Source organism: Rhinopithecus roxellana, chromosome 16 (assembly GCF_007565055.1).
Source record: "Rhinopithecus roxellana isolate Shanxi Qingling chromosome 16, ASM756505v1, whole genome shotgun sequence".
Lineage (NCBI taxonomy): Eukaryota > Metazoa > Chordata > Mammalia > Primates > Cercopithecidae > Rhinopithecus > Rhinopithecus roxellana.
The window spans coordinates 11,507,674-11,523,351 of NC_044564.1; the positions used below are offsets into that span (position 1 = coordinate 11,507,674).

The 15,678-nt window shown below is 56.2% G+C and overlaps 1 protein-coding gene across 2 annotated transcripts in view; it reads right to left on the reverse strand.

The window, feature by feature from the left end:
• The window catches only part of COL5A1 (collagen type V alpha 1 chain), a 209,079-nt gene extending 195,304 nt beyond the window's left edge, over nt 1-13,775 (reverse strand). For both annotated transcript variants that reach the window (XM_010372767.2, XM_010372766.2), the window contains exon 1: nt 13,244-13,775. In XM_010372767.2, the coding sequence (XP_010371069.1) occupies nt 13,244-13,361 (118 nt within the window). In that variant the 5' untranslated portion in view covers nt 13,362-13,775. The remainder of the gene's footprint in view (nt 1-13,243) is intronic.
• Between the last annotated feature and the right edge of the window lie 1,903 nt (nt 13,776-15,678).

Sequence of the window (15,678 nt, forward strand, 5' to 3'; positions counted from 1 at the left end):
TCCCCACTTCTCACCAGCCTGTGACACCAGAAACCCATACCCTCTAAGTCTGAGCTTATTCATCTGCAAAACAGCCCCAGGGTCATAAGCCAGGCCACTGACTCTGTGTACCCTCCCCAGAAGACATCAGGGTCCTCTCTAAGAGTCCAGGCATGTCCTGTCCCATCCCCTGCCCTTCCCCGTCAGGCCTGGCACCCCTGGGCAAAGGAAACTCATCTGGAGAAGCTCCTAGGAACTGAATACAGAGGGAGGTTCCACAGCCCTTACCCCCCATATTATCTATAAACTGTATCCCCTCCTCACCCCCCATATTATCTATAAACTACACCCCCACCCCGCCCCCATATTATCTATAAACTACACCCCCACCCCGCCGCCATATTATCTATAAACTACACCCCCACCCCGCCCCCCATATTATCTATAAACTGTACCCCCTGCCCCGCCCCCATATTATCTATAAACTGTACCCCCTGCCCCGCCCCCATATTATCTATAAATTGCATCCCCACTGAGCCCCCATATTATCTATAAACTACACTCCCACCCTGCCCTCATGTTATCTATAAACTGCACCCCCTGCCCCGCCCCCCATATTGTCTATAAAGTACACCCCCGACCCGCCCTCCATATTATCTATAAATTGCATCCCCACCGAGCCCCTATATTATCTATAAACCACACCCCAACCCCCATATCATCTATAAACTGCACCCCCGCCCCCCATATTATCTATAAACTGTACCCCCATCCCGCCCCCATATTATCTATAAAGTACACCCCCGACCCGCTCCCCATATTGTCTATAAGCACATCCCCTGCCCTGCAGACTGGACCCTCTGGCCCCTTTGTGCCCACCATTTAGCATCCTCTGAGGTCCCTGGCTGGGCCTGAACCTGCGAACAGCAGTTTTAGTCCTTCTTTCACACTTTATAAAAGCTACAATTACTGCCTCCCAACCTCCGTATTAACAGCCACGTAAAATAACAGCCATCTCTAATAAGAATTATATGATACCATCTGCGACCATCCCAATAAAGGAAGCAAGCATTGTTATCAATACCACGATTGTACCTGCTGCTTGCACTGCACGGGGCGATGTCCTGCACACCGGGCACACTTAGGGCTTTGCATCCACACCAATATCGCTTCCTTAGATCCTCACAGCAGCCGGTCCAGGTAGGTGGTGCTATCGCCTCTGATATGCAGACAAGCTGCCTCGGGATCAGAGAGGTTAAATAACATGTTGGAGGTCCCACAGCCAGGAGTTCAAATCTGCTCTCCCAGCTTCCAAAGCTCCCAGTGTCCCTGAGAATCACTGTTCTCCTCCTCATCCCCTGAGTTCCCTTTGCAAAAGTCCAAGAGGTGACTGTGAGCTGGTGATGGGGTAGGCCCTGTAGAAGGACAGAGGGCTGGAGGGAGGCACAGGCCCCCACCCTCCCCTGCTCAGAGTTTCTCAAAGTGCCCTCAACTGGTCACTGCCACTGCATTTGGGGGGCAGGACAAGAAGCCGCAGGCCCCAGGCTCCACCAAAGACCCTCAAAAATCTGAGTCTGCAAGGTGGGACCCCGGGGCTCCTGCACCTGTCCACTGTGGGGGTCCCAGGCTCCACACCCCGGCAACCTCTGGCCTCCGGTGATGAGCCCCCAAAAGCCCTACCCTGCAGGAAGCTGGACCTGACATCCTCCTTTGATTCCAGTTAATCCCAGAAAACACCAGGCAACTCCAGGCCAGGGTTACCCAGAGAACTCAAACCCTCGGCAAAATGGCAATGCAGCTGCTGTCTTGGTACCAGCCCCGCCGTGCCAGGGCATTCAAGGAGGACTGGGCAGGGAAGCCCTGCTGCAGGTGCCATAGCACAGCCTGGTGGGCACAGCACCCATGGCGCCCTCTGGGTCCTCACCCACAGCCTTCAAATAAACCAGCACTACAGACGCCCGGCCCTACACACCACAGTCTAAACACCTCCAGCCCTATACACGCCAAGTCCTACACACACCAGCCCTACACACCCCCAGTCCTACACACCTCCAGCCCTACACACCCCCAGTCCTACACACCTCCAGCCCTACACACCCCTAGCCCTACACACCCCCAGCCCTACACACCCCCAGCCCTACACACCCCCAGCCCTACACACACACCGCCCTACACACACCCAGCCCTACACATCCCCAGCCCTACAGATGCCAGCCCTACAGATCGTTGGCCTGAGAGACCCCTGACCTGCAGACCCTCTAGCAGAGTCCCCTGCAGAGTCCCTAGCCCTATAGCCCCCTGCCTGAAAGACCCCCAGCCCTGCAGACCATCATCCCTACAGAACCCCAGCCCTACAGATCCCCAGCCCTATAAACTTGCAGTCCTACAGACCCCTGGCTCTGCAGAGCCTGGCCCTGTGGACCGAGCACAGTATGGATGGAGGGGAGGTCTGGGTGCGGGGGGAGCCCCTGGGAGACACACAGACAGCACGCGGCCAGCAAGCTGAGGTGAATGTGGAGTGGGGTCCTCCTCTTTCGGAGACTGAAATGGTTACCAAAGAATGGAGCTGACGTCAGGGACTGGCTTCAAATCACGGGGTGCGGGGGCGTGGGCCGGCCTCCGGCTGGAACGGGGCTGGCTGTGGGCTGGTCCTTGTGGCCCCAGGCAGAACATGACCTTTGCTGTGCTGTGTCTGAACCTTCCCATAATAAGAACATCAACAACAGCAGAATCTCAAGGCCAAATCCACAGGAAACCCCTTCCCTGGAAGTTCACCCCCAGCCCCAGGGTCTCCCTGCTCCCTAAGACCTGCAGGATAGTGGCATCTTCGCTTTGGAGATGAGTGAGTGCCCCCGCCAGGTGTGCAGGGGAACAGCACCATGGGTCATTTGTGAAGCGGGGACCACCAAAAAGAAAGTGGGAGGTTCCTGAGAGGGGTGGAGGAACAGCTACACCCTCCTCTCTTCTCTCCAACGCTTCTCCCCTGGCAGGTGCCTTCCCCACCCCACGACGACCATTAATACTGAAATCCAAGACCCTGGGCTCGAGGATGCAGAATGACTCGTGGTTTGCAAAGTGTGGCACCACGGACGCCCTGGCATCAGCGTGGTCTGGGAACTTACCTCGCTAGAAATGCAGTTTCCTGGACCCACCCCAGGCTTCCTGAGTCAGAAACAATCTATGCCTTAAGAGAAGCCTCAGGGGGATTTCAGGGCCTGGTGAAGTTTGGGAACCACTGGTCTACACCATAAGGAGAAACCCCGGACCCAGCCTAAGAAGAGGCCCTCCCTGCTGTCTGACAATGAGCCATGAGAAAGCCACAGGGCAGGGCTATGGAATCTCACCTTTGCTTCCTCTATCCCACAGATTCCTGCAGCCTCCGGACTGGGTCAGTCTTTTTGGTGGGGGCTGTCCCGTGCACTGTGGGGTACAGAGCAGCATCCTCGGACTCCCCCAACTACAGGCCAATAGCCCTGCCCCCACCCCAGATGTGACAATCAGAAAACATCTCCAGACATTGCCACATGTCCCTAAATGGCCTAGTCTGAGAAGCCATGATGTCCACCTGTTTCAGGGGCAGCAGGATGACACTGGCAGGAGGATGACACTGGCATCCCTGGCAGGACAGTCGCTCACCTTCCCTCCCACCCCCCTCCCTCTCCTGATGGCTCCACCTGGGGCATCTCCTTGCCCCACCCAGCAGAGCCGTGTTACCCTGGCTCTGCCTGTTGTCACCAGCTCACTGTCACCGCCACACCGGCCCAAGGACACTCTCTGTGTGTTCTCAACCTTCAGATGAGATATCTCCACTGCTCAAGCAGTACTTTTTGACCTAGACAACCATTATCGAGATCACTACCCTAAATAACATGAATAATAATTACTTAGAAAGCTATTACAATTGCAGTCAGAAATCTAATTCCCTCCTCTTCCCTCAAGAACACCCTTCGCCCCCCGCCGACCATGTGAACACTCTGCAGCCAAAGGGTCTGAGAAGAGGCAGTGTCACTTTCTCCTTCTTTCCTTAGAGCCTCTGGGAGTCACCACCCCTCCGTAGGAAGAAGGAAGGGAAACATCCACAGGAACATGGACACGGGACACTTTCTCCTCACTCTCCTTTCCCCAGGGGAAGAGCAGAGAAATAGCACGGGAAGAGGATTTCAGATCATCCCCAAAGAAAGAAAACAAAACAGAAAATTGAGGGAAGAAAATCAGCAGCAAAGACAGATCCTGGGAACCTCCCTGATGGACACAGTGCTGGGAAGGCAGAGGACCTGAGAAAAGTCCCCCCAGGGGCCCCTCTGTCCCGCACCTGCCATCCCACCTGCACCCACCACTGTGCAGAGCCCACAGGCATCGAGCCGGCTCTCCCCACACCCAGGCTTGCCTGTCACCCCCCACAACAAACCCCAGTGATTGACCTAAGTGTGTGCCAAGGATGCAGACGCTGGGCCTCTGTCCTCCAGAAGAAAGAAGAAACCACAGCTGGAAAAGCTGAGACCACCGTGCTCTCTGGTGTATATTTTTATTTTTATTTTTATTTTTTTAAGACAGGGTCTCACTCTGTCACCCAGGCTACAGTGCAGTGGCACAAACACAGCTCACCGCAGCCTCAGCCTCCCTGGCTGAAGTGATCCTCCCACCTCAGCCTCTCAAGCAGCTGGGACCGCAAGCACACACCACCACACCTGGCTAATTGTTTTTGAAATTGTTGTAGAGGTGGTGCCCAGTAATGGGATTACTGGGTCAAATGGTATTTCTGGTTCTAGATCCCTGAGGAACCGCCACACTGTTTTTATGTCATTTTGTGGCATTTATTAAAAAAAAAAGAGGCCACCAGATGGTGCCCATGCTTGATATGCATTTTTATGCATCTGAAAGGAAGAAGGAGAAACCAAGGCAGAGGCTCCATGTAAGCACTGTTGCCTGGGGCCATGGCTCCCCTTCTGAAGCACCAGCAAACAAGCAGGACGGAGCAGAGCCACGCCGCCCTCACCTGGCCTTGAGGATGGACAGAGGCTGCTTGCAACCATGCATATGACTGTACGGACCTGAACCAAAATGCAGGCCATGAGACCACTGGGACGTGGAGGGAGGTTGTCATCCCCTTGTGCCAGCTGGACTTGAAGAGCTAGACTGGCACGTCTGCAGAATGGGCCGATCCCACCTAGCACAAAGGGGGGGTCTGAGGATCACAGGTGCTGATGGGAGCACACTCAGAGCAGGGTCCAGTGTGAATATGAAAATATGAACAGGATCCAGAGGAAGAACAGGCATGGGAACATGCCCTCTGCATTCACCAATGGGAGCCTGCCTTCAGATGCGTGCACCCCAAAGGGCTGGCCCTGGAGAAGCAGGCTGGTCTCTGATTGGCCACCGCCCCATGGGGCTGGCAGGTGCCTTCCTAGACTGGCCGTGGCCACACGCTACTCCCACTTCTACTGCACCTCACTCGGTAAAACCACCTGTTCAGATGGCTGACTCCCCCACCGCAGCGGAAGACCCAGTAGGGCACAGATGGCTCACCTATCGCTCACCTGTGCCCCCCACACAGGTCCGACTCATGTTGAGGGTCCATAAATACCGCCAAACAAACCTGCTGACACACCCAATGTCTTCACATACAGACCTCACCTGTTCCCTCTGTACCCACACACGGGAAAGAGTGCTGGTCCCCCAGGCCACCCACCAGAAGAACAGAAGACGGTTGCTTCACTAGGTTACAACGCTCACGTGTTCTCATTGGAAGATCACTGTTTCCCAGTACAAGGGTCAGAGTTTTTCAACTTAAATCTGCTATATACACACATTTTTTTAAAAAAATTTTTATTAGACTTTAAGTTCTGGGATACATGTGCAGAATGTACAGGTTTGTTACATAGGTATACACATGCCATGGTGGTTTGCTGCACCCATCAGCCCGTCATCTACATTACGTATTTCTCCTAATGCTAACCCTCCCCCAGCCCCCCAGCCCCTGACAGGCCCCAGTGTGTGATGTTCCCCTCCCTGTGTCCATGTGTTCTCATCGTTCAACTCCCACTTATAAGTGAGAACATGCGGTGTTTGGTTTTCTGTTCCTGTGTTAGTTTGCTGAGAATGATGGTTTCCAGCTTCATCCATGTCCCTGCAAAGGACATGAACTCATCCTTTTTCACGGCTGCATAGTATTCCATGGTGTATATGTGCCATTGTCTTTATCCAGTCTATCATTGATGGGCATTTGGGTTGGTTCCAAGTCTTTGCTATTGTGAACAGGGCCACAATAAACATACATGTGCATCTGTCTTTATAGTAGGATGATTTATAATCCTTTGGGCATATACCCAGTCATGGGATCACCAGGACAAATGGTATTTCTGGTTCTAGATCCTTGAGGAATCGCCACACTGTTTTTATGTCACTTTGTGGCATTTATTAAAAAAAAAAAAAAAAAAAAAAGGCCCACCAGACACCCTATTGCCAAGGTCCTGGCAAGGAAGAAAAGGACAGAAGAGCATATTTCCCTACAAGAAGATGGGTCTAGGAAACAGAAAATAAAGGAAGCTTCCATTTCATGGGCAGAGACATCTCAGCAACTAGGCTGAGCCCGTGCCTCCGGAGCTCTGCATAATTAAATTTTGAGAAAAGTGGGTCATGCTGTGGTTCCATTTCTTAGGTCTGAGTCACCAAAGGATGGTGACATTTACTGCTAATATGGGGTTATTACCTAGTTTGAGATTCTTCCAGAAAAACTCCTCTGCTGATAGGAAGCTGAGGGTGTGACGGCTCGGACTATCTGACACGGACAACTCAAAGTGACCCGCGCCCCTCCACTGAGCATCCAGCCACCCATTCATTCATTCTACGGTCTTCTCTCCAGTGGCCTGAGGCTGGGCTAGCACAAAAACAACATCTAAGATGGCAAAGCCCTCCCCACACCACCCTCACCAACTTCACCCACCCCTGAAACACCTCTTTTCAGTGATCAGCCAACTCGACGCCATCATGTCACAGAGACAGAACAGAGGCCTGCAGCTGGGAGGTGCGCAGGTCCATCCACCTCCTGGACCTCAGTTCCTTGTAAAGAGCAAGTGGCTGGAGGAGGCAGGGGAGGACCATGCTGCGTGCTGAACTTGGCCCGGCCTGCGACTGCCCAAGGATGCATCTTCCTGGCTCAGGCTCAGAGCCTCACAGGCAGCAAGCAGTGAGCAATCTGCTGAATTGACCACTGATGCTTACTGCCTTACCTTTTGTCTTGCTTACCCAGTGAGGGAAGCAGCAGTGTGACCCCACACAGGATGGCAAGGGAGCATGCACAGACCAGTGAGTAGAGGGCCCCAAACCGCCTCACAGCCTCCTGCTGCACTGGGGCCCCCGGTGGCAAGGGCAGTAACAGGCTCTTACTCTGCGCTTTATATCAGTAATGCATTAGACATCACCAAAACCCTGCTGTAGTTACAGTCATCACCCCCTTCTTACAGATGGGGAAACTGAGGCACAGGGTGGTTAAAATGCACTGCTGGTAGACACTGGAACCAGGGTAGGAATCCAGGCATCTTGCTGGTTGCCTGTCCTTCACCAGCATGCCACCCTGGTCCCCACGCCATGTCCTGGTGGCGGCAGTCCTGCCTATGAGCAGGGATGTATTAGTGAGGGTTTCCTCAGAGGGACAGAACTAATAGGAATAGAAATATATATATATGGGAGTTTATTAAGTATTAATGTACACAAGGTCCCACCACAATAGGCTGTCTGAAAGCTGAGGAACAAGGAGAGCCGGTCCCAAACCTAAAGAACTTGGAGTCCGATGTTCGAGGGCAGGAAGCGTCCAGCACAGGAGAAAGACATAGGCTGGGAGGCTAGGCCAGTCTCGCCTCTTCATGTTTTTCTGCCTGCTCTGTATTTGCTGGTGGCTGATTAGATGGTGCCCACCCGATCAGAGATGGGTCTGCCTTCCCCAGCCCACTGATTCAAGTGTTAATCTCCTTTGGCAACACCCTCACAGACACACCCAGGATTAATACTTTGTATCCTTCAATCCAATCAAATTGACACTCAGTAGTAACCACCACAAGGGCGGCTGTAGGCTCTGCCTGCAGGATCTCGGCACATCCACCAGCCAGGCCGGAAACTTTAAAACTGACACTTGGCAAAGCACTGAGAGCAGACTAGTCGATTATATGGGAGAATGTAAATAGAGGAGAAGCGGGAGCCATAATGTAACATGGCTCCTGGGAGCTTAAAAAGACATGAAATTGTCAGATCCAGCCAGACCCAGCTTGCCCTGCAGCGAACCCACAGCCTCCTGCTCAACCCGCAGGCTCCACCTCCTCTCCCGTCCAGCCATCTCCTCCTCTCCCGTCCAGCTGGGGCCGGGTCACGGTAAGGAGAGAAACATCGCCCTGCCACGAGCTCCTCAAACACACCAGGTCCTGCACGTGGAGTCAGCCCGGGACACCCACGTGAACGCATGTACATGTGCAAGGATGCGCGTGCATGCACACTCAAACACACATGTACACCCACAAACACGTGTGCAGGCAGATCGCGGGGAGACATACACATTATACACACATGCACATGGCCTGATACACATACACAGAAACGCACACGTGAGTGCAAACCCTGGAATTGGCTTCTAAAATCTTTCATGTGCATCACACCCCACGGCCTGGACAATGACCCCATGACGTTCCGTGGAAAGCAGAGAACCGAGGCCAAGGAAGGCAAGGGGGCAGCAGAGACTGGCTAAGCGGATGACAGCAGAGCCCCAGGGGTCTCAGCAGGGCTAGGCCCCACACAGGGACACCTCCCTCACCTGTGCTTCTGGGATACCTGCATCTAAAGAGGGCTGTGGGAACACTGCTGTTTCCTTCTGCAAAACCACCACTGAAGATGGGGACGATGTTAATGCCCTCACACAGCCAGTGCCGAGTACAGGTCAGGTAGCCTGCAAAGCTTCTTACAGCTGTGGCCTCAATCGGTCTTCACAACCATGCCTCAAAGCAAGAAATGCAGTTCTCCCCATGTTCAGGAGGGGAAGCTGAGGCGCAGTGACTTGTCCTCACCCAGCCCACCCAACAGCCCCTCAGAGGCAGAGAAATTCAGCTCCGGCCTCACACCAACCTTGCTGGCCTGGGGTTCAGTAATCTGATTGCCAAGGAATGTCCCCTCCCACATCGGACCACCTGTCACCCAGCACAGGTACCCAAAATCGCCCCCAGAGGCCCCCACATCCTAGGCCACAGCTGTGGAGCTGTCTGCAGAGCTGTGCAGACTGGAGTCGCTGTGCCAGGCCAGCAGGGCCCACTGAAGGGAAACAGGAGGAACGGGGGCAGAGAAAGGGTTAAGGAAGCTGCTGGGATCTGCCACTTCCCTTAGGGGCACTTCCAGTCTCCTGGCAAACAGATGCTGGGGGCACCTGCCAAACCCACGAATGAGGGGCTTTCCAACCAAGGGAGCCACCCAGGAGAGCTCTGGGACACGGTGTGGAATGTCCTGTCAGGAAGGAGGGAAGAGGGCGAGATTAAAGCCAGAGGCAGAGAACCCCACAAAGGAGGTTCGTTTCTACAGTAAAAGGAAGGAGAAGAGGAGGAGGGAAGGCCAGTTTCACATCACCTCCTCCAGGAAGCTCGCCAGCTCTCCTCAGTGCAATGAACCCTCCCAGATTGTCGAACACAAGACCCAGCACATTCCACATAGGCCCCTGAGTAAAATTCACAACAGTCTGCATGTGAGACTGTGAGCTCCTGGAGGAAAATGAGGGGTCCCATCCCATTTGCCTCTGTCTCCCCAAGACAGGCCCAGTTCATGTAAAAAGGCAAAAGCCTTCAAGGGCCAGGCAGGTTACGCTGATGTGTGGAGAGGCCTGGGTGGCCAGAGGCGAGTGGTGGAGACTGTGGCTGCTGCATCCCTCTTGAAGGCATTGGAGTAAAAAGAGAAGGGATAGAGGGATGGAGGCAAGGAAGGAAGGGGATGGGAGGGAGGGAGGGAGGAAGAAAGGGAGGAAGGAAGGAGAGAAGAAAGGATGGAGGGGGAGAGAGGAAGAAAGGAACTTAAACGCTGTCTTGGCCAAATGGAATGGCTCTGCTCCCAGGACCCTGTTTGGACTGGGCCCCCAGGCCGGGACTACAGCTCAGGGCCCTGGCCGTCTCCCTGGGGAGAGCTGATAAACCGATGGGAAGTGAGAAGAGAGAACTCTGATAAGTCAAAGAGTGACCATGCCAGGCAGAGGGTGGATGCTGGCTTAGGGCCCCAGAGCAGGAATGGAAAACACTGGCCTGGCATCCCTGCCCCCTGACTCCTAGGCTCTGTCCCTTCTCAGAATCGGGTGAGGATGCAGTGAGATGGTGCAGCTGACGCTCACCACAGGCCAGGCAAGTGCCAGCCCTTACATTCCCATGTGTAACTGTCTCCTAAGGCTGTTCCCAGAGCTACTTCACATGATGAAGCAGGGACAGGTCCTGCACTGTTCCAGATGCAGCTTCACTCAGGCTCCCAAGTGGGTGCCCTCGGGAAGTGTCGGGGCCTCATCCTGGCCCTCCAGCAGGGCAGCTCACTGCTCTGCACAGTCTCTGCTCCACCCGTCAAGGTCTGTCTCCCGGGAAGTGGGATGGGGCGGTCCAGGGAGGAGGCAGGGGCAGGCAGACAGGCCAGGCAGCGAGAAGGCAGGGCGGGACGGGCAGTACCAGCTGTGTTCGGCTAAGGCGTGGCGGTGGGGAGTCCAGAAATATCTGCAGGGCGGGGTGAAGAGCAGGCTGTGGCCAGCCCCGCAGGAGCAGCCCAGGGGTAACCTCACTGGAGAAGCTGCTGCGAGCCTGGCACTGGGAACACGCCCCTGCCTGGGGCTGCGGCACTGCTGGGTGGGCACAGCCCTGGGTGGCGACCAAAACTCCAACCCCTCTGGCAAATCTGGAGCAGAGTAGGGAGAGGGCTTGGGGAATTCTTGGGGCTTCTGAGCTCCTCCCACTCACGGCTCTTTTATGGGGAGAGGGAGGGAGGGGGCAGAGGATGGAAAAGGATGTCTTTCCAGCCAACTCGATTGAGTCAGAGGAAATTTAACCATTTGATATCTGTCAAGTCTCACAAAACTTGGCCGACTCTCCCCACAAATTATTGCAAAAAGCAATCACGTGACTGGAGTCAGCCAATGGCGTGTAGAGGAGATGACCTCAATTTCCAAATATTGGGGTCATATTTCATTTCCCATACTCTCCTTCCCCGTTACACTGTTCAGCAGCCCCAAATGCAATCCTACTTTTCATTCCCTCACACACTTGGCCAAAAGAAGGCACGCAGAAGAACTGTGTTCAGAAAACCCTCGGAAAACATCTGGCAGATCCCAAGATGCAGAAGACAGCAGCCACTTGCTGGTGGCTCCCCGCCGCGCCTGCATCTCCAGTGGACAGTCGCCCCCTCTGGCCATGCTCGGAGGATGACTTCCAAATAGGTCCCACCCTGGGAGGTGGAGAGGCATTGGCGAAACCCACGAAGAAAAGCGGTCTCTTCACATGCTTCTAAAAGTCTGTTTTGTCAAAAGCAAAATGTCCAACTCCAAAGCCTGCTGCTCTGGGTCGTCCTCACTCCCACTTCCAACGAGCCGCACTTCGATTAGCGAGGGCAACCAGAGAGGGAAAAAGACAGTGTGGAGGTGGGGAGATGGGCAGGGAGGGAAATGGAACCCCATGCCCGGGCCGGTGCATGGTCCCCAGTCAGTGCCCTGCCCCAGCTGTCTAGGATGACAGTTCCCGTGAAGGACTCCCTCTTGAGTTTCTGGGGAAAGTCCCCAGAGGCGCTGAGACAGGGCCCAGTTCCCCAGCAATGGCATAGTCCCTGACCACACCTTCTTTCTCCTCTCCACTTTTCTGGGGACCTCTATTGTCCCCCACCTTCAGCTGACCCCTGGAGAAACACAAGCCCAGTAACCCCAGGGTCAGGAGAGAGTTGGTGGCGGCCCAGGGATGAGATCCCAGGTCCTGGGAGTCAGGCCAGGCTCCTGGCTCCTCCCCCAGAACACCAGGGCAGCCCCCACACCCAGACTGCAGTTCATCCAGTTAGCCCAACAAGCACTGCTCATGCCAGGAAAAAAGGAAAAGAGTATTTTAATTGACAAGCAGAACACGGACAATGATTCTTCCCACTTGTCTTCCAATCGTGAAGCAGAGAGAAGCATTCTTGCTGGCAGGCGGCGGGCTGGTCCAGCCGTTCGCTGAGCCCACGGTCCCATCGCTCTGCCCGCCACTTCTGACCTGGCGGCACACAGCTCTGAGCCTCCATCTCCCCACCTGTCAATAAGGATTCAGGGGACCTTCCAGAGCAGAGGGTTCTGATGTTAGAGAGTCTGTTGAAAATCCATCCCACCGCTAACTACCAAGAGCGATGCCTAGAAAAATGCCCCTGTCAGGAAGCTGCGCCAGGGAGAGCTGAATCCTCGAGAACCCAGGCAGGGACGCAGACAGTCCCCGCCTTGCAGCGCCCTCCCCGGGAAGCAGGGCTCCTTCTAAGGGCTGACCCTTGGCAGAAGGAATCCCACATCTGCATATCATCCCAGCCACTCACAGCCCCGCCTGCAAACCCATCTCTGGCATTGCTCCACGCATCCCATCTCTCAGCAGCGAATCCAGGAAAAGCTGCCTTCCAGGGATCAAGAAGTTTGGGGGTGGGATTAGGAGCAGGGCTGTCTACCACCCTGCAGGGGTCCCCAGTGCCCCCGAACACTTAGGTGACCAAGACTGCAGGAAACGCTGTCCCTGGGGAAAGCAGGGAGCCAGCTCAGCCTAGAGCAAGAGTGCCTGGGGGAAGTTCAGTGCTGGGGGTCCAGGTTTCTGGGATTCCCCCCACCCCAGGAGTCCCGGGATTTGAAGGGCTGTGACTCTAGGGGGCGGTCCTGCCCGGTTTTGAGCGAGGAAGTTCTGCTGTAGGGCTGTGTCGGCCCAAGCTGGGCGCCTGTGATGTGGGACAGAGAAGGAAGGTTTCGGGACAAAAGTTTGCCCGCCTCGTGGACAGCCCCTCCTGTGATCCAGCCCTCGGTCCATCCTCGGCTCGCGCGACAGCCCCACCCGACCCGCCCGTTTGGGGAGGGGGCGGCGGTGCGCCCGCGGGCATTGTGTCTGCGTGTCGTCATCTCGGGGGGGGGCCCCGAGCAAATGGCATTCGTGGTCTTGGCCCGTGCATTCCACAGGCCAAGGAAGAAAAGTTCTGCGGTCGAAGGCGCCTGGGGATGACAGCGGCGTCCGGGCCGCGCGCGCCCCATCCCGCAGCCCCGCGCCCCGGGCGCCCTTACCTGCGCGGCTCGGAGGCGGCGCCCACAGCAGCAGCAGCAGCAGCAGCAGCGGCGGGGGCAGCAGCGGGGCGCCGGGGCGGAGCGGGCTGCGCGCTTTCCAGCGGGTATGGACGTCCATGCCGGCGGGGCGCGGGCCGGGGCGCACAGGGGCGCTCGGAGGCGCGCGGGGACGCACAGGGGCGCGGGTCACGGCCCGGGCAGCGCTCTCAGCGGGGACCGCACCACTTTAGGAGTTCATGGGGACCTCGGCACCCCCCGTTCTTCTTTGTGGCGGCGGCTGTTCTGGAAGGGGCGGCTGGCGCGCTCGCCCACGGGCGGGAGGGCTCGACTTTGGCCCGCGGGGCGGCCGGGACCCGCTCGGCTCGCTCGCCCTCGCCTCCTCCTCCTCCTCCAACTCCTTCTCGCCTCCTCCTCGCCGCCGCCGCCCCGCGACCCGCTCCCCGTGGGCGCTCCGCTCGAGTGAGGTCCTGCGCCAGCCGCGGGGACGGAGAGTGCGGACCTCGCCTTCGGCGCCGAGCACTTTTTTCCCCCTTTTCCTCCCTCCCTCTCTCTTGGAAGGCAGCCGCTGAGGCTGTCGATCCCCAACGCCCGCAGCAAATCAGAGCCCGGCGCTGGGCTTGGCGAGGCCAGCCCCCGCCTCCCACTGGGCGCCGCGGGCGAGGGGGTGGGAACAGCGGGCGAGTCGCTGCGAGGAAGGGGCTGGCCCGGGGCGGAGCGGACGTGGGGCGGGCGCGGCCCCCTGTTCTTTCTCTGAGAGCCGGTAGGCGGGCGGGCCTGGGGCGGCCTCGGAGCCCAGAGGCCCACCGTGGTGCCCCCACTCTTCCCACCCCAGGTGCCCGCACCTGGCGGAGCTCCAAGAACCGGTGCAGAGGGGCCCCGAGGTTTGCTCATTTCGGGTTAAAAAGAAAGTTGCAGCTTACCCCGCCTAACTTCTTCTTTAACGTGGAGGAGTTCAGAGCTCCTCTTCTGGGTGGAGACTAAACGTCCCATCCAGCCAGATCAGGGCGCCCAAGACTGTGGCCTACGTGTCAACCCGGACCGAGGACCTGCCGCCTGACTGCAGACTGGCACGGAACCGAGCTGGGGTCTGACTTCCCAAGAGCTCCCGGGACCTCCATGTGCTTGGACGGGAACATCTGGGTTATTCATTAGGCGAAGTTTGGCTCTGCAGTCCCCAGGCCCCCACCCCTCACGCCTACCCACTCCCTGGTGGCCCCTCTGCAATAAAAAGGAAACCAAAGAAGGCATCCCCCTGGGAGTGACAGCTGGCGCAGGGAGAAGGCATTCCTGAACGGCTGCTCTCAGGGAAGAGCTGGGGCTCTGATACTCCCGCCTGGCTTCTTTAAGCCCCTCAGGGTCTCCTCCAGCAGGAGGCCCACCAGTCCCTGGGTGGTAGGTGGGCGTCTCTCCCTCCAGCTTCCCCAGGCCTGGCCTCCCTGCACAGCCTCCTGAATCCTGACCCACGCCCCTTCCCCAAGGGCTACAGGGCTAGTTTTTTAAAAAGAGGGAATCGAAATGAATTAAGAAGACTTCGCAAACCCTGGGCCATCCCCATTCCCTTTGAACAAACAATTTAGCCACGGATGCCAGACAGGGCTGGGACTCCCCTCTCCAGTTACGTCTCCAGACTGGGTGTGAAATTCCCCAAATGCCCTTTAATTCCCACCATTCTGGAAACAGGACGTGAGGGAGGCATCCGAGGTTAGAGGTTAGGTTTGCCGGGATAGCCATGGCAAGCTCCGGAGCTGGGTGATAGGTCGCTGTTGCTAACTTGGTGATGAGGCTTTTAGTCTCCGTATCTGCCACATGCATCTGCATAGGTATCAAATATTTCATAGGAAAAGAATGAGAAGCTCTTCACACACAGACGTGGGGAGGTGCTTGAGATACATTCAGTAAAGCAAATGTTCCTTGTTATTTGATTTTTTTGTTTGTTTTTTGGGTTTTTTTTTTTTTTACAACTTGTATAAAGCATATGTGATCGGGAAAAGTTCGTGTGAGTTGTGTACGTGTGTGTGTGTGTGCCTGTGTGCGTGTCTGTGCGTTGGTTAACCTGCAGCCACTGGCCCTTTACTTTGCCCGTGAGCTTCAGTGAATGAGATATTCCATCAAACCCCAGCCTCCGTGCCAGCCCTCGCTGTGCTTGGTCCTTGGAGTGCCTCCCACCCCCACCAGCAAGAAGGCCAGCTTCCCCCTGAAGACTAGGGGTGCTGACACAGGGCATGGCCTGGTTATCAGAAGAGAGTGCAGGCTTTCTGGTTCCAGCTTCCAGCTGGGATGTTATCTTTTTCCCCAAGTGCAAGTGGGGCTCCTCTCTGACAGTCCCATGTGCACATCCGTGCCCGTCAGCAAGCCCTCCTATAACTCAGAGCCGGCATCTAAACTTTGGCCTGAATTAACATAACCAGTGCCCTAAGAGCTGATACTCCAGTGAC